The sequence below is a fragment of the Sceloporus undulatus genome, chromosome 2, assembly GCF_019175285.1.
Source record: "Sceloporus undulatus isolate JIND9_A2432 ecotype Alabama chromosome 2, SceUnd_v1.1, whole genome shotgun sequence".
NCBI classification, from domain to species: Eukaryota; Metazoa; Chordata; class Lepidosauria; order Squamata; family Phrynosomatidae; genus Sceloporus; species Sceloporus undulatus.
This window is the reverse complement of record NC_056523.1, coordinates 126,085,016-126,110,951: the sequence shown is the minus strand read 5'-3', so window position 1 is coordinate 126,110,951 and position 25,936 is coordinate 126,085,016. Positions and strand designations below refer to the sequence as shown.

At 41.6% G+C, this 25,936-nt stretch overlaps 1 protein-coding gene across 2 annotated transcripts in view; it reads left to right on the top strand.

The window, feature by feature from the left end:
- NOTCH3 (notch receptor 3) overlaps positions 1-25,936 on the top strand; it is a 76,471-nt gene that overhangs the window by 42,556 nt on the left and 7,979 nt on the right. For both annotated transcript variants that reach the window (XM_042451158.1, XM_042451157.1), the window contains exons 9-25: positions 6,040-6,153; positions 7,514-7,627; positions 8,525-8,758; positions 9,071-9,181; positions 9,450-9,642; positions 9,819-9,964; positions 10,578-10,691; positions 11,813-11,932; positions 12,203-12,355; positions 12,878-13,106; positions 14,230-14,431; positions 14,798-14,951; positions 18,779-18,963; positions 22,042-22,174; positions 22,674-22,925; positions 24,267-24,379; positions 24,989-25,530. In XM_042451158.1, coding sequence (XP_042307092.1) covers positions 6,040-6,153; positions 7,514-7,627; positions 8,525-8,758; positions 9,071-9,181; positions 9,450-9,642; positions 9,819-9,964; positions 10,578-10,691; positions 11,813-11,932; positions 12,203-12,355; positions 12,878-13,106; positions 14,230-14,431; positions 14,798-14,951; positions 18,779-18,963; positions 22,042-22,174; positions 22,674-22,925; positions 24,267-24,379; positions 24,989-25,530 — 3,109 coding nt within the window. The remainder of the gene's footprint in view (positions 1-6,039; positions 6,154-7,513; positions 7,628-8,524; positions 8,759-9,070; positions 9,182-9,449; positions 9,643-9,818; positions 9,965-10,577; positions 10,692-11,812; positions 11,933-12,202; positions 12,356-12,877; positions 13,107-14,229; positions 14,432-14,797; positions 14,952-18,778; positions 18,964-22,041; positions 22,175-22,673; positions 22,926-24,266; positions 24,380-24,988; positions 25,531-25,936) is intronic.

Here is a 25,936-nt window from a genome sequence, read left to right as displayed (position 1 = left end):
GCGGCTTTACCTGATGATGCAGTACTGGAGGAACAGAAAATCCAAGCTGTAGCTTTACAAAGTGTGGGATATTGAGAGAATGAGAAAGAGAGAGAGAGAGAGAGAGAGAGAGAAGGTAGACAACTGGTCCTAGGCAAACTGGAGTCCAATTCTCACCAAATATAGGTTCATTGAGTTGTCTGATTGAACTTGGTTAAATCCAGTGAAGATTTCACCTATCTGAAACTCTTGTGAAATTCTGTCAGTCCTCCCTCATTTAGTTGGCCAATAGCCATGCTCATTGAGGATGATGGGACTTGTAATTCCATGCATTTGCATTGTGTCAGATTAGCAAGGGGTGCTCTTTGTAATGTGAAACATATGCTATAACTGTTGGGTAAATGACAGAAGAAGAGTCCTTTCTCTTGGACTAGCTGGCTGTTTAAGTATCCATCTAAAAATATAAGCATATTCTTCTGATCCACACTGAGAGAAGAATGTATGTCTGATTATTTGAAGGAGTGGTTTTTAATTTTTGTGTGTGATCCTTATACGTTTCATACATTGAAATGGATTCTGACACTTCTGTGTCTTACTTGCGCTACCTGTTTTTTTTTATGTATATGTTTTATATGTATACTCAGAGGGATGTTTCATTCATACTGACTTGTTCTTTCTAGGTCTGGATTTTTCAGTGTGGGAGGGCAGTATTCTCCAAAGTGAGAGATTCAGGGAGAAATGAATTGGAGGGTTCAATTGGTATGGGTGTCTAGTGTGAACCTTTCCCTCACTCTCTTCCATGTTGGTTTGTATGGTTTCAAGCTCTATATTTGTATTCTTACAGCAGGAGCATAACTGATTACTACTTTCAGCATGGGTGGCCAATACAGACTTAGGGGACAGGCTGTTTGTGGCACAAAATTGCAATGAGAATGCAGCCTTTATTGAAGACCTTTGATGTCTATACAGTCATGCCCACTCCCAGTGTGCCATGCAGTGTTGTGGGTTAGGGCAACCTTTCCTCACAAAAAATGAAACTGAGATACTTAGTGATGCTTCTGTGGGGCTGAGGCATGTTTATACATATGGAGGAGTCCTTGGAAATTGAGGCAGTGCTGTAGGACTGGGGTGCCGGGAAAATCAGTACAATGTTCATACAGACAGTGGGAGTGCAGCATTGTGCTTAGAATATTAATGGTGGGGCCAGCCTGGCGGGTGATGTGAATTGGCTGTGCTTTGTGCTGCTTTTACCCCATATAGGGAGGAACATTCTGCTTCCTTGCTCACTCATTGGTTAATGCTGGCTTTTTGTAAAAACTTGGGGGAGGGTGGGCCCTGTTAGCTAGGAGTGATTTTGGACTAGGGTTAGTTTTCATACTACAATTCTGTTCCAACGCAGTATCTGCATTCTGGAGCCATTCCTCTTGGGATTATGATGTAGTAAGAAATTTGGTGTATCTAGCTTAGATGCTTGGCAAGGAGCTCCAGAAATTGGAAGCCAGAATGCAATAGCATTCTTTTCCTACATAATCCTCTTCCCACAGCAGAGGCACGAAAGCTTTAAAACCTCTTGACTGTGTCATGGGTGGTTTTGTTTCCTCTTGTAGCACTTCCCTTATATGGGTTAGGGAACAGGTCTAGAAAGCATATACCTGTGATTATTGAAAGCTCAATCAATGTGTGCATTGGTGCCTCATCTCTTCACTTTTACAGCTGTGCTGACTCCTATTGGTATGGTCCTCACAGTCTTTGAACTCCAATTCTTTCCCCTACTGGGAGCCACAGATCACAGGGCTACTCATTGGGGCAAATGTGCCAGAAGCATGTGACCAGATTGTCCCAAATTCCTTCATATAACTTCAGCTTGCTTCCCTTTTCACTGGAGTTCTGTGCTTACTCCAAAGAATGGGCAAGGCGCCCACTCCTGGTTTACTCATATCCTCTCATCTTGCTGTGTTACTGCAATATCCAAACACAGTTTCCAGCTTTATTTATTTTCTCTTTTGGAAAGAGTAGGAATTTCTGTTCCCCATCTCCCCCATAGGTGCCAAGTGGCTTTTCTTTCTTTCCCATTCCTTTTTCTCAGTACAGCTAAAAAAGCAAGCAGGGTGGACGGGGATATGTTTTATATAATATTTGAGGCAATAAGATTATTTACACTAGGAAATAAAATAAAATAAATTTTGAAAAAGAGTATCTGCATTAAGGATAACCAGGTGAAAGGGACTACATAATGTTGATCACCACCATTTAAATTTTTCTTCAAAATCTCTAGGAGTTTGAGAAATGTGGTGATGATGGACAATAAACTGTTTTAACACACTGTACTCCTTCCCTTGTATACATATTATCTCCAAATTGGAAAGACATGGGAGTTGGCCTGAAGCTTAGTCTTTGAGGGTACAGCAGTAGATGGCAGAGTTATGTGGCTTTCTTTTTGACCTTGGTCAAGCCCTGCCTGTTTAAGTAGTTTGCACAAAGACTTTTAAGAGCCATATTACAAGTAAGGCGATCTTGTTCCACCCATCTCCGTACTTTGGCAGTCATGTAGTGGGAAAGAAATTTTCATGGCGGAGGAAATGATGCCTCAGCCAGAAGCTTAAATATAACGCCATTGTTGCTCAGATGCTCAGTGGGTAGCCAAATAAGTAGTGTGTGTGTGTGAGACTAGGCCTCAAAATGATTTCCGCAGTTTTTTGTGGGTTTTTCGGGCTATGTGGCCATGTTCTAGAAGAGTTTCTTCCTGACGTTTTGCCAGCATCTGTGGCTGGCATCTTCAGAGAATGAAGGTTTCCTCAGTGCTGCTTGCCAGCAGAGTATTCATAGGAGAGGTAGATTTCATGTTTTTATTTTAGTGGAGAAGGATTGAGATGAACAGATTTGGGAAGTGTAGTCATGCAATACTGTGCCTTTATAGCAGCTGGACTTCCTTTGTTCTTTCTAGGATCCCTTTGGAGGGTGTACATAACTGGCTGGGCACATTAGCAAAAAAATGTGCCACGTGCCTGAATTCATCCCATTTAGATTACTGTAATGCGTTCTATGTGAAAAGTGCTCAGAAACATCATTTGGCCTGGTTGTTAGCTTTGACTAGCTACAAGGAGCACACAACTCCCTTGTTGGAACAGATTCATCGGCTGCCAGTCTGTTTCTGGGCACAATTCAGAGTGGTGGTTTGGACCTATATGACTTGTTTCCAAGTTATTTGAAGGACCGTATCCCCCTTTATGAGTCTATTAGATCTGTAAGATTATCTGGACAGGCCCTTCTCTCTGTCCCACCACTTTCTCAGACATGTTTTGTGGGAACAAGGGAGAGGGCCTTCTTGGTGGCTACTTCCAGAGTTTGACATTCTCTGCCTAGAGAGGCCAGGATGGCCTTGTCCTTGCTCTTCTTCTGCCAACAAGTCAAAACAACTGTGTGCTTTTACTTGGGCATTTAATGCTGTACAGTGCTGTTTTAAGGTTTGTATAAAGTTTTTAAATGCATTTTAATATTTTTTTTAATGTTTAATGGTGGTGCAGTGGTTAAATGCCTGTACTGCAGCCATTCACTCAAAACCACAAGGTTGCGAGTTCAAGACCAGCAAAAGGGCCCAAGCTCGACTCAGGCTTGCATCCTTCCGAGGTCGCTAAAATGAGTACCCAGACTGTTGGGGGCAAATTAGCTTACTTGCTAAATAGCTTACTTGCTGTCCACCGCTATGATCTTTGGAATAGCGGTATATAAATAAAACAAATTATTATTATTATTAATGTTTTAACTTCATAAATTGTTTACAGGCAAAAAGATTTTAAAATTGGTATACTTATATTAATGCTTTTGTATCATTTTTAATTTGTATTGTTCTAAATATGTTATTAGCCACCTAGAGACCTGTTATCAGGAGAAAGGTGGAATATAAATGAAAACAATAGCAGCAACAAACAAACAAATTGGCTCAAGGATTAGAAACCCTGACCATTCAGCATGATTGGTCTTTCATATCACGTGCTAACATAATGCATGGCCAATGTCTTCCTCTTTCTGGATGCCAGGCGCCTTCTCCACCTACACAGCAAATGAGGGACCTTATTGCTCAATAGTACAGTATGTGCTTTGTTTACATGTTTATTTATTTATTTATTTATTTATTTTTGTCTACATGTTCATTTAAAAGGTGACCTGGCTTAACAAGGCTAGTCTTAAAGAACATGGCAAGCTGCTGCTAGGTGGTATAGACAGTATTTGGCTAGGTTGATCTTGTATACATATAAGTATGTGCATGTATCACTACTATAAACATTACTAAAAATTATATTTGATAGATTCTTTTTATCTCCCTGGCTCCAGCTTATATAATAAACTGTGTTTTCTTCTTTTCTTTTATTGTGTTCCTGTACCAATCTTATTAGGATGATCAGAAACTGCCTTAAAGTCAGCCTGACTATTTTCCAAGTAGCCCAGTACAGTGCGCCCGCATCATACGCGGCTTTCAGCAGACGCTGAAAGCCACATGGGGAGGAAGGGGCAGCACATCCCATAGGGACTAATGGGGCATGCGCCTGTGGCACATGCATGCTGCAGCACCGCCGCATGCATGAGCCCCATTCATTAAAATGGGGTTCGAGCACACGTGGAATTTGCTTTACACTGGGGAGTCCAGAACAAATCCCCCGCTTTAAACAAGGGTGCACTGTATTATCTTTTCTCTGATTAGCATTTACATCACCTGCTCCCTGATTCTTTTAACTGGGGATGTCAGGGGTTGAACCTGGAGTCTTCTCCATGCAAACAAGGCAAGAGCTACCATTGCTCAATAGTGCCTACTCCATTAAAGGGGAATGAACAAAGCACACATTTATATACACACACTGTGATAACTAAAATTCTTAGAAAGCCAAACTAAGTTAAGATACAACACAAACTATGACAGCCTCTGGGCTCTAGGTTTTGGCATCTTGGCTTCCAGAGAAGGTTCAGGCTTGATCTTATCAAGGACCTATTTGTTTGTCTTTTGGCTGTCCCTAGTATTTTCAACACTCTTCTCCAGCACCACATCTCAAATGAATTTATTTTCTTTCTGTTGGCTTTCTTCACTGTCCAGCTCTCATGTCCATACATGGTGATGGTAAATATAATGGCTTGGGCTATTCTGACTTTAGTGGTCAGTTATATGTCTTTACACTTCAGGATCTTGTCTAATTCTTTCATGTCTGTCCTTCCCATTCCTAGTCTTCTTATTTCTTGACTGCAATCTTCTGTTCAGTGTTTGATCCAAGGTACGGGAACTCTTTATATCAATTACACACCACTAAGCATGTGCAAATGCTGGTTTGGATTAGTTAATTAACTCATGATCTAATGTGATATATAAAATGCATGGCCCATTCATAATCACTGGAAGTAGTAATAATTTATGTAAAGAAGTTGCATATGCTTTGGTTTACCATGACTGTAAAATGAGATCATGGTGAAATACTAGAGAGAAGATGATAGGACTGGGGTGGCAGTAGGGATGAGGGAAATGGAATTGGCGTTTGGAGAAAAAAATTCTGTTTCAGTCTACCTGGTTGTACCTTACATAACATTCTAACTCTTAAATTGTGAACTTAACTGTTTGGGCCTGTCAGATGTTGTACAGTGGGCCCTCCCTATACGCGGGGGATCCATTACACACACACACACATGCGTATGGGAAAAAAACGCAGATGCTCAAACCATTTTTGTTTAAAAGGGGGAGTGGTCCCACGTTCAGTGCGGCGCGCGCACCATTGTGTTTCCAGCGGCTTAACCTTCCATGTAAGGTTAAAGCCGCATATGGCGCAGGCACGCTGTATTTGTAACCATAAGGTGCCTCTAGCAGCTTTTAAAAATGTGTTTTATAAGTGTTCTGTACCAGAGATGGTGCTGTAATTTATGGTGCATGTTTGCTCATGTAGTAAGCTAATGTTTCCAGGCATGAACCTACCAGGATGAGATGGGTCCTTTGTCTTTTTTGTTGCTGTGTACAAGTTGTGACTATGAGAATGATAAGGTGAGAGCAGGTTCTGTAACACACATGGCTTCCCTTGGTTGTAGGTTTCAGTGGTACTTACTGTGAGATCAACATCAATGAGTGTGAGAGTAATCCCTGTGTCAATGGTGGTGTCTGCAAGGATATTGTCAATGGATTCAGCTGTACCTGTCCCTCAGGTAAGCTTAGCACTTTTGGTAATGAGGTGTTCTCTGTTACCTTTCTACCAGAAGAGGAATGAAAGTAGATGTCTTTCCTTATGTCTTCCCCCCCCCCTCAGCCCCCAGCACCTAAGCAGCAGAAATTATTTTTGCATCCTATGAATGAACTTGAACTCATTTTCACACAGGGCTTTCTTCCTGGTAATTTGAAAGCGCTCTGCATGCATGAATATACCTCAGATGTGCCCAGTCTTCACTCTCAGAAAGCTGTGGAGAATCAACCCTTCATGCAAGGGGCCTAGCTAGTTTTCAGACGTTCTTCTCTTGACATTAGGAAATATTTGGTATTTATGTGAACTCAATTGTGTGTACCTGAAGTAAAATAGAACACAGTAGATTTCTGCATTAGTTTTTCATGAGTTCACACTGCCCCTGGTGCTTCCTTCTCTCCCTTGCACTGTAGTAACGTTCTATAGATGTCCCTTGCTGAGTTGGGCACCTGTTTTGAGGATTTTCTTATCAGTGTCTGGGACACAACTGCAGCCCTAGGGAAGATGTGTTCAGCGTATTCCCCAGGACTGGCCCAGTCTTTCTGCTAGCAAATGGGCGGGGGACCTGTACTCCATTCAATTGCTTCTAGGGTTGATTGACAGACAGGCCTATAAGCTTGCTGTGTGGGAGCTGGGACAATGGCATCTTTGTTCCCCCAGCCTGTTGCACAGGCCCCTGAACCCAATTTACATGTGGGGCAGACACCGCAAAGCCTCCTGTGGAGAGGAGGGGGGAAGACATTGAGAGTCCTTGCTATAGACCTCTGATAGTAGGGCTAGGCTGGACAAGGAGGCTGGAACATGAGGAGGTCTATCCCACATAATTTCTCCTTCCGTGCAAACATTTCTTTTCCTTCTGTTGAGATCCTCCAGTTGGACTGTTGATTTTACTAGATTAATCTAGCTGCACACTAACCTCAAATGCTTTGCTGCATTTTTATCAGCTTATTCAGTGCTTTTTTTCAGACTTAGTCAATTTTGCAAAGTTTTATATTCCATCTTAACAGATGCAGGCTGCTTAGTACAAAGGCCTTTCCTCACTTAGTCCTATGGGGAACACAACTGGGGAAACAGAAGTAGTTATCTGTGCAGTATTTCCATTTTTCCTAATTCAGTTTGAGGTTTTCTTTCTCATTTACCATCTTGTTTGGTACAAATAATATTGGTGTTATTGCCAAATTCCTGTGCATCAGGGTGGATAATAGCATGTGTGTATGTATGCGTTGGACAGGAAGTTGTCCCATGTATTGCTTGATATTGAGTGTTCATGAAAATGCTGCCAGAACATCCTTCTGATTTGTTTGACCTCTTTCTCTTTCTGGGTTCAGGCTTCTCAGGCTCCATGTGTCAGATTGACATTGACGAGTGTGCCAGCACCCCCTGCCAGAATGGTGCCAAGTGTGTGGACCGACCCAATGCCTATGAGTGCCGCTGTACAGAAGGTGTTGTTTTCCACAGTGGTTGTTTTTCTCTGCTTCTGTGTTCCAGAAAGGCTTTCCCTGAGTCAAGAGGGCACTGTTGATTATGATAGCACAAGGTTTTTTAGACTCTGAGGCATGAATTTGATTTGGAAGACAAAACACAAACCTAAGAATTTTAGGTTGCCCAATTTCCAATGCCAAGGAAACTGATATTGTTGAACTCCAATTCTCATCAACACAAGCCAGTATAGTCAGTAGTGAGGACCAGAATTGCCACTGATGGGAATTGTAGACCAGCAGTATCTGAAGAACCAGTGGCTCCCATCCCTGATTTAAAGAACAAATTGTACATAGTTCATGTCATCATCATATCATAACCCATGCTAACCTTCCTATTAGTAAAGATGTATGGGTCTGGACATTTCAAGAAAAGACGGGGAACCCCTATTGAAAACTGCTTATAACAACTGAGAAAAGGGAAGTTCAAGTAATGCATAGTTCATACTTCAGTGATGAGGAAGTTGTAGGTTAGTTTTCATTTCTTACCAAGGTTCTGAAATCCTCATCCTGACTTGTTTGCTAAGCAAGAAGCTGCATCCCTTACCATTTGCTCAAACAAATTAATACAGGAAAGATAGATTTTGCAATATGGATAATAATAAATATCTATGAGAGCCAAGGAAAAATCTGAAAAATTCAAAACAGAAGTTTTAATTAAATGGAAATAGTTGGGAAGAATTGGGAAGAAAGGATAAATGCCTTGTCAACCAGATTTGGTTGAAAGATCAGACCTAACATCAAGTACTGGTTTTCTGAAACCAGAGAGGCAGAGGCAGGGGAGGTAGCTTTTTCCATTGTGCTGTATGTGTATGAATTTCTGTGAGCCATGCTAATGCGTCATTCACTTCTCCCTCACAGGTTTCGAGGGGACTCTATGTGAAAAGAACATTGATGACTGTTCGCCAGATCCTTGCCACCATGGCACTTGTGTGGATGGCATTGCTAGCTTCACTTGCACATGTGTGGCTGGTTACACTGGTTACCGTTGTGAGAACCAGATCAATGAGTGCCACAGCAATCCTTGCCAGCATGGTGGCAAGTGCATTGACCTGGTCAATAAGTATCTGTGCCACTGCCAACCAGGGACCTCAGGTAGGCCATTTCTCCTTGTTGCACAGAGTTCCTTTTTTTCCTTTGCATTACATCCATCTCTCTTCTGGCAGCACTTTGAGGAAGGCAGCATGGTATCATTTTGCAATTCTGTCAAGCAGCAAATTTAGGTGATGCCTAGACAGCTGTGATAGCTTTGCTTTCATCATATCTCTTTCTGTTCCTCTCAGTTACACCCACTGTTAGGGTATAATTTAGCCAAGGTGGGAAGGAAGTTCCAAATTCATATGGGACCCTGTGAAGTAGGTGCAATATGTGATATTCCGTGCCTGTGATAATATCTTTCTCTCTCAGGTGCTAACTGTGAGATAAACTTTGATGACTGTGCCAGCAACCCCTGTGATTATGGCATCTGCCGTGATGGCATCAATCGTTATGACTGCATCTGCAAACCTGGCTTTACAGGTATGGCTTGGAAGTGGTAGAGAGACAAGGAGGGAGGGGTTGATATAAGAGCTGCTATGCTGGTTTAAGAGGTAATGCCATGGCTGATTTCCTATGCAAGTAACCATTCTTTGGCTTTGTGGATATTACTTGAGGCCCTACTGTTCAGCTATAGGATGTTTTTCTCATCTGGTAAAGCAGTTAAAGCTGGACTGATCCAGCTGGCTTAAAAGCTGCCGGAACTGCCCTTAGCCATCCCATTGCTAAACAATCTCCTTTTCTCACTTAGGTCCTCTGTGCAATGTAGAGATCAATGAATGTGCATCCAATCCCTGCAAGAATGGTGGCACCTGTATAGATGGTGAAGATGGTTTCTCTTGCCTTTGCCCTGAGGGTTTCCATGACCCGCATTGTTATTCAGAGGTGGACGAGTGCAGTAGCAGTCCTTGTGTGCATGGCACATGCCATGATGACATCAACGGGTAAGAACTAGCATAGGCAGCAGGATGTCTTTGGGACAAATTGATGGTGGTAGCAAGCTAGGGTTTGCTGTGAGGTGGTTATGAAGAAAGAAATGGATTATGCTGATCTCTACTGACTAGTCAAATGGGCTTAGTAAGAAATCGACTTCATTCATGCATTCTTATGCCCTTTGCAGGTACCAGTGTGAATGTGAGCCAGGTTGGGCTGGCACCAACTGTGATGTGAACCGTAATGAGTGTGACTCCAATCCATGCCAGCATGGGGGCACCTGCACAGACTACGTCAATGGCTACCGCTGCAAGTGCAAAGAAGGCTTCCAAGGTAAACTTTCCAATGGCTTTCCTTCACTCATACAGTGGACCCTTGTTATACACTGGGGTTTGGTTCCAAGATCCCCCATGTATAACAAAATGCGTGTATGCTCAAGTCCCATTACATATAATGACATAGCAAAATGGTGTCCCTTATAAAAAAAGGAAAATCAAGGTAACTTTATACTTTTTTGGAACATTTTCAAACCGTGTATGCTTGAATCCGTGTACTGTATAAAAAATCCGTGTATAAGAAGGGCCGACTGTATTTTGCCCCAAAGGTTTATGGTACTTCTGATCTCTATCTAGATTTTTTCTGTTCCAGAATCTCTCATTTTCCCTTCCTTGGTTCATGGATAATACTCTGATTGGTTTCTATAATTAGGATTTCCATATAAACCCTTGATTTTTTATCTGTCTAGGTCCATAGGGTACTTTTCTTGTGTATCTACCCATATCTAGGAATAGTGTGGGGCACTGTATGACTATTTGCAGAATGGCAGCTTTTCCTCCTGTTTGATCTAACATGAAAGCTAGTATTGGGTAGTAGCATTAGATTCTTCTCCCTGGGTCTTCCTGCTCATGGACAGTCTTAAAATTTTCCATTCTTTCCCTCCCGGCAGGGACCTACTGCCAGACCAACATAAATGATTGTGCCTCCAGCCCCTGCCTCAACAAGGGTACCTGCATTGATGGAATTGCTAGCTATGACTGCCTCTGTGACTTGCCTTACACTGGTGAGCAAAGAGTGATTTGTGGATAGATGTGTGGTTGTGTGGATATCTAGGTTATAATTTGCTAGAAAATTTAATTCTTGTTAGGAAAACTCATCTCCAGACCATCAGAGAGCTGTGTAGCAAAAGCCTCCTTGGTTGGGATGTAGCTTTATTCCCAGATTACAGTTGGGAAGGGAGGAATTGGTAAGAAGTAATTCGTTTATGTTGCATGCTGCATTGAAAACTGCAGGGTCATGACTCATATTCATATTCTGTATTTTAGCCATTCATATGATAGTTGTACAGATCATGACCAAAGGAGAGAAACAAATAACCCTTATTTTAGTCAGCCTAACTCTTGTGTATCCCATCTTTGACTACATTCAGATGACAGTATCACAAAATGGTTGGACTTAGCTTCTTCTTCCCCAATATGGCATTTGTACAACTACATTCTAAATTTCAGTTCAGTTATAACAGCATCTGTAGGCTGTGAAAGGAGAGAATAATTTCCAGCAAACAATATACAGTGGGCCCTCGCCTTACGCGGGGATCCTTTCTGGATCCCGCTGCGTAAGATGAATTCCACCTATGCTCAAGCCCCATTGTAAACAATGGGGCTCATGCACGGCAGCGCGGCGGCGCATGGGCGCAACGGGCGCGTGCGCCCATTCAATTGAATGGGACGCACCGCCCCTTCCACCTTGCGTGCACTCCGCGGTTTGAGCGCGTATGCTCAAGCCGCGTAAGGTGCGCCCACGTATGACGCAGGCGCGCTGTATTATGACTTCTATTCTTGAAGATGTGGTATAAACAGAAATGCTTCCATAAAGAAAGACATCTGGATTCAAGCCACAGATGACTGACAACTTAGCATTTGGTGCTGTGTGAACTGACTGGAAGAGAAAGCTCTTGAATGAACTTGAACTTGATTACATTCCTCTAGTGTACAAAGCAGAACTCTCATTGACATCACTCTGTCGTTAGATGTTTGTTTCCTCATTGACATTCCTCTGTCGCTAGATGTAGTTTCATCTGCATTCATTTTGAGCCTAAGGAATACATTTGTAATTCAGGACATTCTGGCTGTTGAACTATGGAAAGCTAAGTACTGTGACAGGCTTATTGGTTTCTCTTCGCAGGTCGGAACTGTGAGACAGTGTTGGCTCCCTGCTCCTCCAATCCATGTGAGAACAATGGTGTCTGTGACCACACGCCTGACTATGAAGGATTCACCTGTGGCTGTGCACCAGGCTGGCAAGGTATTTAAACCAAGGAATCTCTTTTCTCCCATCTGCTTCTGTGTATTGTAGAGTATAGCACTGTCTATAAATGATGGTTTCTAATGTAATGTTATTGTTTCCTGTCATTTTGGTAGTTTTTTTTAAAACCTACTAAGTCATTTTTCTGTACGTAATTTGAGTCTCAGTTGCTCAGTGTTGAATATCTGTGGGTGGAAACATTATTTTTTTAAAAATCAGTATAATTGCAACAATGAAATTATGATTGGTGTTTTCCCACTTTCTTCATAGGGCAGCAGTGCCACATTGACATTAATGAATGTGACCAGAACCCATGTCGAAACAGGGGCACCTGCACCAACACGCTGGGCAGTTACCGATGTGCTTGCCGTCCTGGCTACACTGGTATCAACTGTGAGATGGATATTGATGATTGCACACCCAGTGAGTTCATTGAGCTGATAAGACAAAAGGAAGGGGGCAGAGAGCAGCTGGCAGTTTAAGTCCCTGCTGCCTGTTTTTTTTTGGGGGGGGGGGGGCAGCATGGTAAAGGGGTCTGGATGGAACTTCCAGGAAGAAGCAATGTGTCACAGGGAATGGGGAGAAACGCAGGCAAGAAAGGGGGACTGGGTGAAGACGTTAGTAAGCATAGGCAACATATAACTTTTCCAACTTTCTTTCTAAGTCCTACATTAGTGCAAGTAATTGTACATTATGTTTTGGCCATCTTAAACTTTTTTTTAATGAAAGGGTTGGGTATAAATACATTGTGCCTAGAAAATGTATAAATACATACATTGTATCTACATTAAGCCTAGAAAATTAGTATTCTAGGGCAAATTAAATAATGTAGACCAGTGTCATTTTATGGAAATTATGCAAGTAAGCATAACCTCTTAATGTTATATCATAGATACATGGTAATTGTGAACTTAATTATCCATATGTCTCTCCTTACATCAACAGATCCTTGTCTGAATGGTGGCTCCTGTCAGGATGGCATCAGTTCTTTTATGTGTACCTGCCTGCCTGGCTTTACAGGTGTACGCTGTGCAACTGAGACCAATGAGTGCTTGAGCAACCCCTGCCGCAATGGGGCCACCTGCACAGACTATGTCAACAGCTACACTTGCTCTTGTGCACCAGGATGGGCTGGTCTTCACTGTGAGCATAATGTGCAGGAGTGCACTGACAGGTGAGGTAGCCAAGAGGGTTTGTGTGACTTGCCCAGTGTCTCTCCAAGGGTTTGTGGCAGAATGTATGTATTTATATAAGACATTTTTATACTGCTTTTCAGTTTTCAAAATTCCCGGAGTGTCTCAGATTGTTTGGCAAACACAGTGTGCAGAATGGTCACTAGTGATACAGTCTTATCAACAAAGCCAAGTGGCACAATGGTGGCCTTGATTTTTGTTCTGTTCACACACTTCACTTGTACTGGAGTATATTCTCAGCTTTACCCTTTGCATGAAGCATTTTGTTTAATGAAAGATATTTAAGAGGGTTATTTGTTGTTGTTTTTTGGTTGGTTTTTAACAAATTTTTATTATAGACAACAGAGGTACTATAGGTAAGTATTCCAATAAATTTCAGGTCGAGAAGTGGTAAACATGTTTAAAAGAGGACTCTACTCCTGTTCGTCTTTGCTTTTAATCCCTCTTGTCAGTGAAAATCAGTGAGTTAGCTGTTCTTGTGAACATGGTTGAAATCTGGAACATTGTATGCAAAAGAGTACTGAGGGCTAGATCTAAGGTCGCTATCATTTTCAGTCAAACACAGTCCAACTGGAAATAATACCCAAATGTTGATTTTGAAGAGGGATGAACAACTGAATGAACCTGCAGTTTCTGAGTAGGAGTAGAGGAAATTTCTTCTCTTAGCCTTACTTCTTAAGGAATGAAGACACAGCAACCTTTTTTCAACATGGCACCCATTTATTTCATATGCCAGCAATACCTGTATCAACTTTGCATCCAAGTCTTTAATGCCAGTCTCTAGAAAGACATGCTGTACTGAATCCCCAAGTTTTGAAAGGACATATACATCTTTTGCCATATGTTATTTGAAGTTACTCTGTCAGCCTGTGTTTTTCCCTCTCTCCCTGCCTTCTCTCTTCTTCTCCATTGTAACTTTCTTAATAAAATTAAATAGTGAGAAAAAGTTATCTTTTCATACTTGTATCTCTTCAACTAGAGTGGAAGCACCTCTGTTACGTTAGTTCTGGATAGTTTTGCAAGCCATTATGTAGTGGGACAGGCCTGTCTTCACTAGGAGTCCATTAGGCTTGCTCCTTGACATTGTTGTTCATATTTCCACAGCTCTTGCTTCAATGGTGGAACGTGCTTAGATGGTGTGAATTCATATACATGCCACTGTCGTGCTGGCTTCACAGGCTCACACTGCCAGCATGAGATTGATGAGTGCCAGTCACAGCCCTGCCTCAATGGTGGTATGTGCCAGGATGGTGTGCAATCCTATCGCTGCACCTGCCCTCAGGGCTACACAGGTTCTCAGTGCCAGGTAATTTTCTCCATGTCTAGTGGGAAAAGGTGAACAATATTGAGAACTTGAGAACCAAATTCTGCAAGCAAAACTTAACCCATGTGGTTAGATTGTTTGTGTGTATGTGTGCACGCTCCTTCTAGTCATTTGTTAAATTACAGCATGAATTTCATAGGGTTTTCTTAGGCAAGGAATACTCAGGTGGTTTTGCCAGTTGGGAGCATACCATAATAACAAAACATTTAAACCCATTATTAATTCTTTCCATATGGATTACCAGGGAGGATGCAGCACTGGGACCTCAGTGGGTATGTGGGAAGGTAGTTGGACTTCATTATTGACAGATGCAAGATAATCACATTCTTATCTTCTTGCTCCTTCCAGACCCTACTGGATTTGTGCAGTCGCTCCCCTTGTCAGAATGGAGGCCGCTGTGTGCAGACAGGGACTACTGTATCCTGTGATTGTCCTGGAGGCTGGACTGGTCGTTATTGTGATATCCCCAATGTTTCTTGTGAAGTGGTGGCCAGGAACCGAGGTAAGGCTGTCTTGTTCCAGGGCCAGTGAAATTAGAAGTCTAAGTGGGATTTAGTCCCTTGTTCATTATTTTTTCTTCTTCATTCCCATGAAAGTATCTAGGCAGCAAGCTTGAAGGTGTAGGGTTTTCTATCCAGACTCACCAATATCATTGTGTTCACTGTCAAAACTGTTACAGGACTTTCACAGTTGGCACAGTCAGGCAGGAATAGGTGGTTGTCCTTTTTTTGGATATTATAAAGGAACTATTCAATACCTCCTTGCATGCCTTCCAACCCCTCAGCAGCTTCTATGTGCAAGGGAATGCTGCTGTGGCCATTTACTGCCTGGGGAGGGATAGCAGAAGGCACATAGGCAGTACCCAACTGCAGTTTTGTATCCTGAGGGAAAGACCTACCATTGGCATCCTGGATCTCCAACCACTTGCTAAAGACCTAGGAGGGTGATATTAGTTTTCTTCTCCCAGTTGTAGAAATGAAGTTGGGTGCTACTTAGGCAACTCCCCCATATCCCTGCTATACCACCCCCCAGCAATAAATAGCCATTGCATAATGCCATGGCCTATGGAAGCTTTCTTCCAATGAAGAAAGGGATGTGGAGCTGTGTACTACAGAATACAGGATTTCCAACGATATGTCACTTCCCTTCAGCGATGCTGAGATGATGTTCTAAGGTTCATTGATGCAACAATTAAAACTTCTGACAGCTGTCCCCAGGGACGTGTATAAACTAAATATTTGCAACCTATGAAGTTAGATTTTCCATGCTTCCTTAGAGCAGAATAAAAGCTGAAAATATGTGGTGTTAGGTTTGGTGTTAGCAAAAACCACAGCACTGTATTTGACTCATTGTATAATATCAAAATGGCATGCTACTAAAGAGGAGTGAAACAGAATGAGAGCTTGGCAGACAACACACTGAGGCAGTGGAAAGGTGGTCTGGAATCCCAAGTCCTACTGTGGTATTTGAGAACCAAATTCTGCAAACAAAACTGAGCTCTTGTGGTAGCTTTCACTTTTTACAATTTCCTACAAACGTTTTGTTGACTTTTTAAACATTTGTATCCTTTTCTATTAGTGGTGCTCATGAGAATTAGAATAGCAAGGACTAGGGAGCAGCTAATAAAATCTACAAGAGAAAGCCACTTTGATTGTTTTGTCACAGAAAAGCAGGATATAAATAAAAGTTTTATTTTTATTTATTATTATTTTTAAAGGGGAGACACATCTCAAGATGCTGGAAGCAGGTCTTTGTTGGCTAAAAACCTGATGCATTTTAGCCTGTGGCTACTCTTAACGCTTTTTTCAGAGGGCTGTGTAAAAAACGAGTAAGGGCAACACAACTGACATCATCACATATAAAATCACTGTTATATATTTGGACATTGTCTGTAGCCTATGTATACCCACTTAATGGATATAATTACCTTATGTATATAAAGTCAACACTGCAGAAATTTCTGAACAAAGAACTCCAAAACCATTTACTGGCAAAATGAAAGTAGATAAATAAAAGATGAAGAATTTTTTAGCTAATAAAGACCATCTCAAAGCATCTTGAGATGTGTCTCGCTTTTCTCTTCTAGAGGTCATTAAATTATGCTCTTCAAAGAGAAATGAAAGGTAGAACTTTGAAAACATTGGACTTAGGTTGTCCATTTCTAATAAAGTTTCTTTTCAGTTCTGAAGCATGGGTTGGGGATACGTTCTCAAGCAAAAGGTTGGATCAAGTAGATATGTGAAGGCCCAGAAAAAAAACTGGAAAAATTCAGAAAAAGAAGTTTTTCTTTCATTTTTTTCCTGAAGCTTTTTTCATTCCCCCTCCAAAAAAACTATAACAGAAGAAATTTGTTTATGAAATGCATGATGAATAAAACCTTAGACAAGGTGTGCATATATTCTCCAAATCATTTCTAAAAACTATGCACAGTATCATATTTTAATTCCTGTGCACTGAGTGAGGAGGACAGGCAAGTCCTAGGTGACAAATTGAACTGTCCAATGCACGAGCAAGATGCATTTCTTCCTTTAGGGGGCACTGAAAGAATCTGGCCTATATTTGGAAACAGAGTACGGTATATACTCGTTTTAAGTCTTTAACCGTGCCCTGGTTAAAGGCAAGAGTATAATCTGTACTGGAAGCAGTGGTCCCCTCTACTCTCTCATCCTTTAGTGTGCATACAAACAGTTATGTCTGCTGGAATTTTGTAAGTTCTTTGGTATTGTTTTTTTCCCCATCGTCCTTTAGATCCTTTGTTACACGCTCCTAAATTTTGCCCTCGACTTATCTATGGGTCATGGCAAAATCCATAATGTTGGCCCCAAAGCCTGCCCTCAACTTATACATGAGGTCGATTAATAGTTGAATATAGATAAATCAAGAAAAAAACTGGCATGCGAAAGGATAGTGAAATCCTGGTAAACCTTTGGGTTTTAGAAGGCCATGATAATTGTGATGATGACAAATGTTGAAGCAGAAGCAGAGATTGAAACTGATACTGATAACCAGGGCTGCATCTGCACTGTGGAAATAATATAGTTTAATACCACTTTAACTGCCAGGGCTCAATGCAATGGAATTCAGGGAATTGTAGTTTTGTGAGATATTTCACATTCCCTGTCAGAGAGCTCTGGTGCCACAACAAACTATAATTCCCAGAATTCCATAGCATTGACCCCTGGCTATCCCATAGCATTGAGCATGGGTAGGCAACCCTTTTGAGCCGGGGGCCGAGTTGCTGTCCCTCAGACAACTGGGGGGCCGAAGCCAAAAAATAAATAATTAAATAATTTTTTAAAAAAATTAAGTAAATAAATAAACAAACCGGGACAAATGTAGGACAAAATTTCCAAATGGAGGGCACATTTTAAATAAAAAATGGAGGACACGCAAAAAAATTTGCTGATTTTTTAAAAAAATGTTAAGATAAATGCATGTTTCTGAGGCTTCTATAGACAATTGCCCCACCATGCCCCTCGTGCGAGACGCCAAAGGCCCCGGCGGCAATCGCCAGCAGGACCGGGCTGAGGCCGGTCCCAAGGCCTTGCCGGGCCGCATCCGGCCCGCGGGCCACAGGTTGCCTACCCCTGGCATTGAGCCATGACAGTTAAAGTGGTATCAAACTGGATTATTTCTGCAGTGTGGCCTAGAGTTTGGAAATGAGTGATTAAATGTCATGCCTGTTCATTCAATCTTAGTCCCTTCTCCCTTTCATACACTTTTCTCTTTCGATTCGTTTGATGGGAATGGGATCTTTATATCTATCTGATACTATGTAGAGGAATTATAAATAATTTTCTTTGTTACTAATGTTGATGGTTTCTTTAAAATATTTTTCTTGCCTGTTCCACATGTACAAGCAAAACCAGTGAGGTTCCATACAATTTGGGAGACTGTTACTCCATTTGTTACAAATATTTTTTAAAAATCATAAAAGTAAATTTCATTTGTAATAATTGTTTGAATACACTGTATTTTTAACATACCAATTGTGATAATTTGATGCCAAATCAAATTGTATATAGTGGTATTTTATGTTCCTAAAGTAACAAAGTGACTTTCAATCTATAAAAAGTGCTAAAGTTTAATTTTTTCAATTTTTGTGAAAATTTCCATTTTTTTCCTGGGGGGAAACCCCCCCCCTTTTTTTTTTTCCTTCATGGCTTCAAAATTTTACATCTCTAGGTGCAAGGTCTTGGGTTCCGTTCTTGGTTTTCACTATTTCTTTCGTTCTTGACCTCCCTTGTTTTTGATGACTTTGCCTAACTGTCCTTTGGGAAGGAATGTCTATTAGACTGACATTGTACAATTTTCTTTCTGATGGGATAGGTGTTACCAAGGAGCAAGTGTGTCATTATGGTGGCCGTTGTGTGGATGCTGGAAATACTCACTACTGTATTTGCAAGAAAAGCTACACTGGCAGTTACTGTGAAAGTGAAGTCAACCACTGCCAGCACAGCCTGTGCCGAAATGGAGGCACTTGTCGCAGTTTTGTGGGAGGATACATCTGTGAGGTGAGAGAAGTCTAGCAGGCAATAGCCAGGGATCCTGGCTTCTCTTCAGAATTCTGGGAAAAGGAGGGGGGGGGGGTTTCAGAAGAAGGTGAAGGATACTTATTTGATTATTTATTTTTCCATTACAGCCAACAGACTACCACAGTTTTTTTAAAGATAAGGAAGCAATAAAGATCTAAACATTATTTTCCCAATAATTTAAACAGAAAAATAAGTTTGCCCTAAAATTTTATCCCGTGGAGTAGCATTCTTTCACTAATACGAATTAATGTTTGTTTTTTCATTGCTGCTGCTCCCCTTAGCTTTGCTAGTAACACTTGGTGGAGAGGTTGGTTAACATGTTACACAATCTATACATGTTGTTTGTGTTTAGCTCTGTCAGTAAAATATCTTGGTCAGCTTGCACAACTCCCGGTTGCATGAGTGGTTCTATGTTCTCGTTACTCACATAAAGAGGCACCCCAGACTGCCTTGAGCAAGCAGCTTCCGGCTGTCACAGAAAGGATATGTGGTGTAATGGGCCTGGCTGATGTCCCGGTTGGATACCAGTCAGTCACCCAGACATAGCTCCCCTTCCCCATGTGACTCACTGCTGAATGCTGGCACTGCCCACAGCACCAGCCAGGCGCCTCCTCCTTCCCTTTTTGCCTAGGCTGGTGGGGTTGTTTTTTTTACACTGATAATTCCCTAGACTTGCTTCTGTTGCATTGGCAGCCTAAATCAAACCAGTATACTTAAAGTGATGCTTAGAGACTTGACTAAACTACTGTACTAGTATAATGTTGCATTACAAGTATATCAGTTAAAGTCGATGCAATAAAAATTTTCAGTGAGTATTTTAAAAATATATTTTCTACCTTCTCAGAAGCCCCAAATTATCCCAATTATTAGGCATTCAAAATTTGGGTGATAATTGTATTCCCCTATGTCTCCAGATTCCATCACCCCTATCCAGAATAGCCAGTGCTCAGGGATGATGGAAACTGCAGTCCACAAAATACCTGCTCTCCTTATTGTCAAGTGGCACCTGGCTACCAAAAACCATTTAGTTCTTTAGATAACATCTATTTTAAATCAGGTTAAAAGCATTACTGTATGATTTCTGAAAGTGAGCTCCAAATCATTCTTATGCTACAACGAAATGCTCTCATATATGTGTGTGTGTGTGTGTGTGTGCGCGCGCGCTCCAAATCTCAATATTGGCATTTGGGGGCTTCTGTCTTCTCATCACACTGCCAACATCTGATATCTCAGATTCCACATTTAAATATATTTTCTCATCTTAGTGTTTTGTTCAAATTTGTTTCCTATCCAGATTATATAGTAGGAAGATATATAACAGAAATGTGTGTCCCATGTCTGTATGATTTATTAGAATTAATTTCCTTTGAAAGAGTTTTTTTTAAAATGACAACCACAGCAGTTTCCTATGGTGAATGAAAGCATGAGTATTGAACTCTTCTGTGCAAAACTATTGACTCGTGTCCCATAGGGAACAATGGGGTGCGTGCCCATGGCACGCGTGGGCTCCGTACTGGTGTGCCGTTGCATGCATGAGCCCCATTCATTTAAATGGGGCTCAAGCATAGGTGGAATTTGCTTTATGCAGGGGAGTCCAGAACGGATCCCCTGCACAAAGTAAGGGCACACTGTATATCTTTTGCTAGTCTTTCTTGTGTTTAGAACTTGAAGTAAAAAAACCTAAAACAAAATAGGCAATGATAATTCATTTTTGCTGTGGAAACCCTTATCTACTTAGAATTCTGTCTGAACCTATAAAAATTCTATTCCAATAATATTTGACCATCTTAATTATTTGGTAGATTGATAATGTCCAGAACCAATTGAATCCCCCTCCTCTTACTTTTTTTCTCATTCGTGGTTGTTTATTAATTTCAGTGTATTGTTATGTATTTTTTAAAACCATGTTTTATTGTTTAATTTTATACTTGGGAGGGAGGGTTGGACCTGGGTCTTGTGGGGCTTAGTGTTTTTATTGCTGTATATTGTACAAACTTTGTTGTTACCTGCCTTGATCCCCAAAACAGAAGAGGTGGTATGTATGTATGTATGTATTTATTTATTTATTATGTTTCCCAACAGACATGACTGATTTTACAGTGCTTGCTATCTTGTAAAATTAAGGAGCTATTATACACAGCTTGTATATAAATAATAACTACTAATAAGTTTTTTAAATTGATTTTCTATGGTAGCCACCTTGGGTCCCACTCTGGAAAAAAGATGGCATACAAATGAAATAACTCCGGCACCCCCGCGGACCTTCTGGCGGCGGCGGCAGACCGCCGCAAAGCGGCGGTCTGTACCCCGAGATTGTTAGCTGGTTGTAACAGGGCATATTCTTTGAGGGTGTAGTGTTTAGACAATGCACACACACCCCGTAAGGCCAGAAGCTGCTCTGAGGCTACCTAAGTCAGCCCAATGCTGCCAGCAAAAGGAGCATGCTTTCCAGTTGCTGTGGTCTGGGGCTGGTTTTGTTGAGTCTGCTTTGCCCTTCAGACTTGCACTCTAGTTATAATAAATTCTTATCCACTAATAAAAACACACCCAAAGACTGTGGGGGGGGGGGGCTAGGGGGGACAGGCATATTTTTAAAAAGTCCTTGTTGGAGTTAAGGCTTTAACTCGTGTTTTCAATTAGTTTTAACATATATCTTTAAACAGTTGATCAATATGATACCTCCATATTGTGATTTATGTTTAATGCTTACAATACTTGATGCTGCTGTTCCTCCTCTTTGTAAAGCTGGACTGATCTGCATAAGTTTATATCTCATAATTTGATAAAATCTGTTCATGTAATGTCCCATTAAAAATTAATAATTTTGATGTAGCAACAAGAAGGGATTATAACACTACCAAAGAATAGGAATTAATAATCCTTGAAGAATATTTCCTTATATATATAAAATGGTCTTATTTCTACCTACTTGCAACTAATAAGGACAGTACAGATTTCCAACAGAATCAAGAGCAGGAAACATTGTCAAAAGGTCTAAGTTTCAGTTCTCCTGGCTCTTCTTATCACACTGCCTTTTTTGTTTCTCTCTCACTCTAGTGTCCAGTAGGCTTTGAAGGGAAGAACTGTGAGTATGACACTGATGAGTGTCAGTCACACCCCTGCCAGAATGGAGGCACTTGCATCGACCTTGTGGGTCGTTATATTTGTTCCTGTCCACCGGGAACTTTGGGTAAGTGATGATTGGGTAGGGAGATCTTTGCTATGTAAATAATATACTTCTGCAGTAGCAGAAATAAACAATATGAAAAGGAGAGGACTTGAGGTTTTTGCCATTGCAGTTTTGAGTTCCTGGTTGAATAATGTGAAGAGAGACTCTGGATTTTTTCCCTTAGGTCACAAGATGGAGGATATAGGCTCAGAATAGTTTTGAAGCAGGACAACCACAGAGTTGGTCCTTCTGGAGCAGTGATTCCCTAGTGTTGTTAGACTTCAGACCCTGTTGCCCACACTAGAGAGATGGGGACTATAGTCGAAAACTACCTGGTGGCCACATGGATGTCTTCTACCATAAGGCATTGGGGGGAAAGAATACTAATTTTTTCTAGAGCACCACAGAGTGTAGAAAACGAGTTCTTTTACCTATGGAGACAATTTAAAAGGTGTGGGGAAGAGGTTTAGACTTTCCTGTGTTGGGATGTTTGTGTGGTGACTTTGTGTTATGTCTCTAGGTGTCTTGTGTGAAATTAATGAGGATGATTGTGCCATGAATCCTGGCAGTCGTGTCCCTAAGTGCCTCAATAATGGAACATGTGTGGACAGAGTGGGTGGCTACCGATGCAGCTGCCCACCAGGCTTTACAGGCGAGCGTTGTGAGGGAGACATAAATGAATGCCAATCCAATCACTGCCACCCACGCAACACACTTGACTGCGTTCAGGAAGCCAGTGACTATCAGTGTATTTGCAAGCCTGGCTACACTGGTGAGTGGGAGTGCATGCTAAGTTATTGCGATGTGTGTCAAAGTAGAGAAGTGTGTGTGATCTCGGCTACAGTGATGGTATGTAGGGCAGCCAGGTTTAAGTAAAGAATGGTGAGTAGCAAGAAGTAGGCAAGGTGTGCTTAATCAATTAGGAACTACATGACAAAGGGGAAAACCGTCATAGTTTATTTTAACCTACATCTTAAAGAAACATACCTGGTTTAACAAGCAGCCCTAACGTTTTAGATTCAAAGCCTAAGGTTTTTTGGAATCCCCCAAATTGCTTTTCCAGCCATAGAAATTACAAAATGAGCATATGAGTCTTTCGTTGCAAGAGGCATGATAAATGTAGGTTCTGTTTCTCTAGCACTATTCTATTGATGCAGCAGGCTGAAACTATGGCTAACAGTGACACTAATTTTATTAAATAAAACAAAAGAAGGGGACTGTATCTAACCATTTAATTTCAGCAGAACAGCAGAGCATATGCATTTGCTGGTTATATTTTTCTGTAGCCCCCTGCTGCTCAAATTGTTGTATGGCTTTTCATGTTGTTCAGAAAATCCATCACAATGTTGTACCGTAAAACGTAGGGTTTTTTCCCTTCTGTCTTACAAATAGTATGTGGTTGATTTGTTTTTCCATTTGGTCCATTTTGCCTTATAGATGCTGGTTGACAGCAAAAAAAAGGAATGCTCTTTGACATCCTATTCTACCTCTTACAGTGAATGCTTAGCATTCTTTGTTCTGTGGGGGATTTCTAACTTGACTATGTATAAACTCTGAACTACTTGTGCATAAATTTTTAGCACCATTTCCCATTTGTTTGTTTCTAGACTTTTGCTTGGTACATTTAGTATCTTCCAGTTGCACAGAGCTATGTTATAGTAGTTTTATTTCTGAAATTACACATAGTTACACACCCACTGGTTACATATCGAGGCCAGTGCAATTTCATAATGAGGATATATGCTACATACAATTGTTTTCCCATATTCATAAGCAGCCCAGTTTGTGAGGAAAGGTAGATGGTTGTGATCATGATGATGATAGAGGCTCAAGTGAAGACAAGTGGGTGTATGTGAAACTAAGTGCACTTTAAAGCCATAAAGGCAGAGGTAGGAGTTGTACCAAATATCATTGGAGAAGTACGTGTATGCATGGAGGATTAAAATGTGTGTATGAGGTAGTTCTTTTTTATGATGTATGTGCAAGGAGAGAATGCAGGAACTGGCAGTAAGATACAGGACCAGATATGGTAGGGTAATATTCTTGGCCTTGCTCAAATGTTTGTTGTCTTATGGACAGGTCTCTACTAGTAACACTCTGTTTTTTTCTTCAGGCCGTCACTGTAAGAATATTGTGAATGCATGTGAGTCTCAGCCTTGTCAAAATGGTGGACAATGTAAGCTGGCAGTAAACCTGCCTCTAGGATACACCTGCCACTGCCCCCGGGTAAGTGCCTTCCAGCTCTGTGCCCATGAACTGATGAATGCAGATCCTCAACAGAATCATTACAAAGGAATATATTTAAGGAGAGGATGACAGTGGGTTGGTTAAATGGAAAAACTGTAAGGTGGATAAGCTGAAGCTGTGGCTTGAGTGAATATTGGTTCCTGCTAAGTAAGGGGTTTGTCATTCAGACTTTTGGCCAGGGAGTATAGCATTCTCTAGTAGAAAGCTTGCTGTGGAAAGGACTTCTGCTTCCATTGGATGAATGGTGAGGAGCAGTTCCACTGCAAGACCTGACATTACCCACAGAACTGGATGTTCTGATTGCAGTTCCAACAAGAGTGGTTTGGTGCAGTAAAAGGCAGTTTTCATTTGTCCAGGAAAGGGAGTATTGTGCTGGTGTGCCTGTGCTAGAGAGTGAGGGATAAGAGAAGATAGTTGAAGGCAGGATGTCAGCTTTAAGTCTAGATCTTTCTAGAGGGAAGGATTTCCTAACTATGGTGAGGATTAGATGGGGAACAAGACTGTTGAGGGTTTTTGTTTTGTTCCTATCTTAGCCATTGGAGAATATTCTGGATTTTATGAGCTTTTCTGTGCTAACTGTCTTTCCAGGGCTACTCGGGCTTTAACTGTGAGCGCAGCATCCTCTCCTGCCGGGAACTCTTCTGCTTCAATGGTGGCACCTGCCGGACCTCAGTCCTTGGTGCTCGCTGCTACTGTCCACCTGGGTGGGCTGGACCTGACTGCCGCCTTCGTGCAAACAGTAGCTGCTCAAGCCTGCCTTGTCACAATGGGGGTGCCTGCCGTGAGATTTCTAGCCCTCCTTATTTTCAGTGCCTTTGTCTTGGGGACTTCTCCGGCCCACAGTGCCAGGCCCCACGCCACATGCATCCCCCTCAGCTTCCTGAAGTCCGTTGTCCACTGGAGGAATGTGCTGCCAAGGCTGGAGATTGGTACTGTGATAAGATGTGCAATATTCCAGCTTGTCACTGGGATGGGGGTGACTGTTCCCTGTTGGTGGATGATCCCTGGAAGCAGTGTGAGAGCCCGCAATGTTGGCAGTACTTCAACAACAGCCAGTGTGATGAGTTATGCAACACTGTTGAATGCCTTTATGATAATTTTGACTGCAAGAACCGAGATCGCACCTGCAAGTGAGTCCAGCTGCTGCATGGGTTTTTTTTGGGGGGGGGGGGTAGGGTGGGCTTTAGTGATATACCATATACCAGATTCTCCAAATATGGAGGGTTGGGTTTTACTCCAGATTAACCAAATGAGAGTGCAAAGCTTCTTACTAACCAAATGAGAGTGCAAAGTTTCTTACTTGGGTTAAGGGAGTGCTATACACAAGCCCTCAAAGCTTAAGTTATTTCCCAAACCTAGAGACTTGAACATTTCTTTTTGTTCCTGTATCCTTCTCCTTGTGTATAACACTTGTGTTGAGGATGTGTAGAAATAATCTCTCCAGCAGACCCACACTGTTGTGTGCTCTTCCCTTAGTGATGATTAGCCATTCAGGATGAACTGTTATCTGGGTTAGCACAGCATTTTTCTTGACTG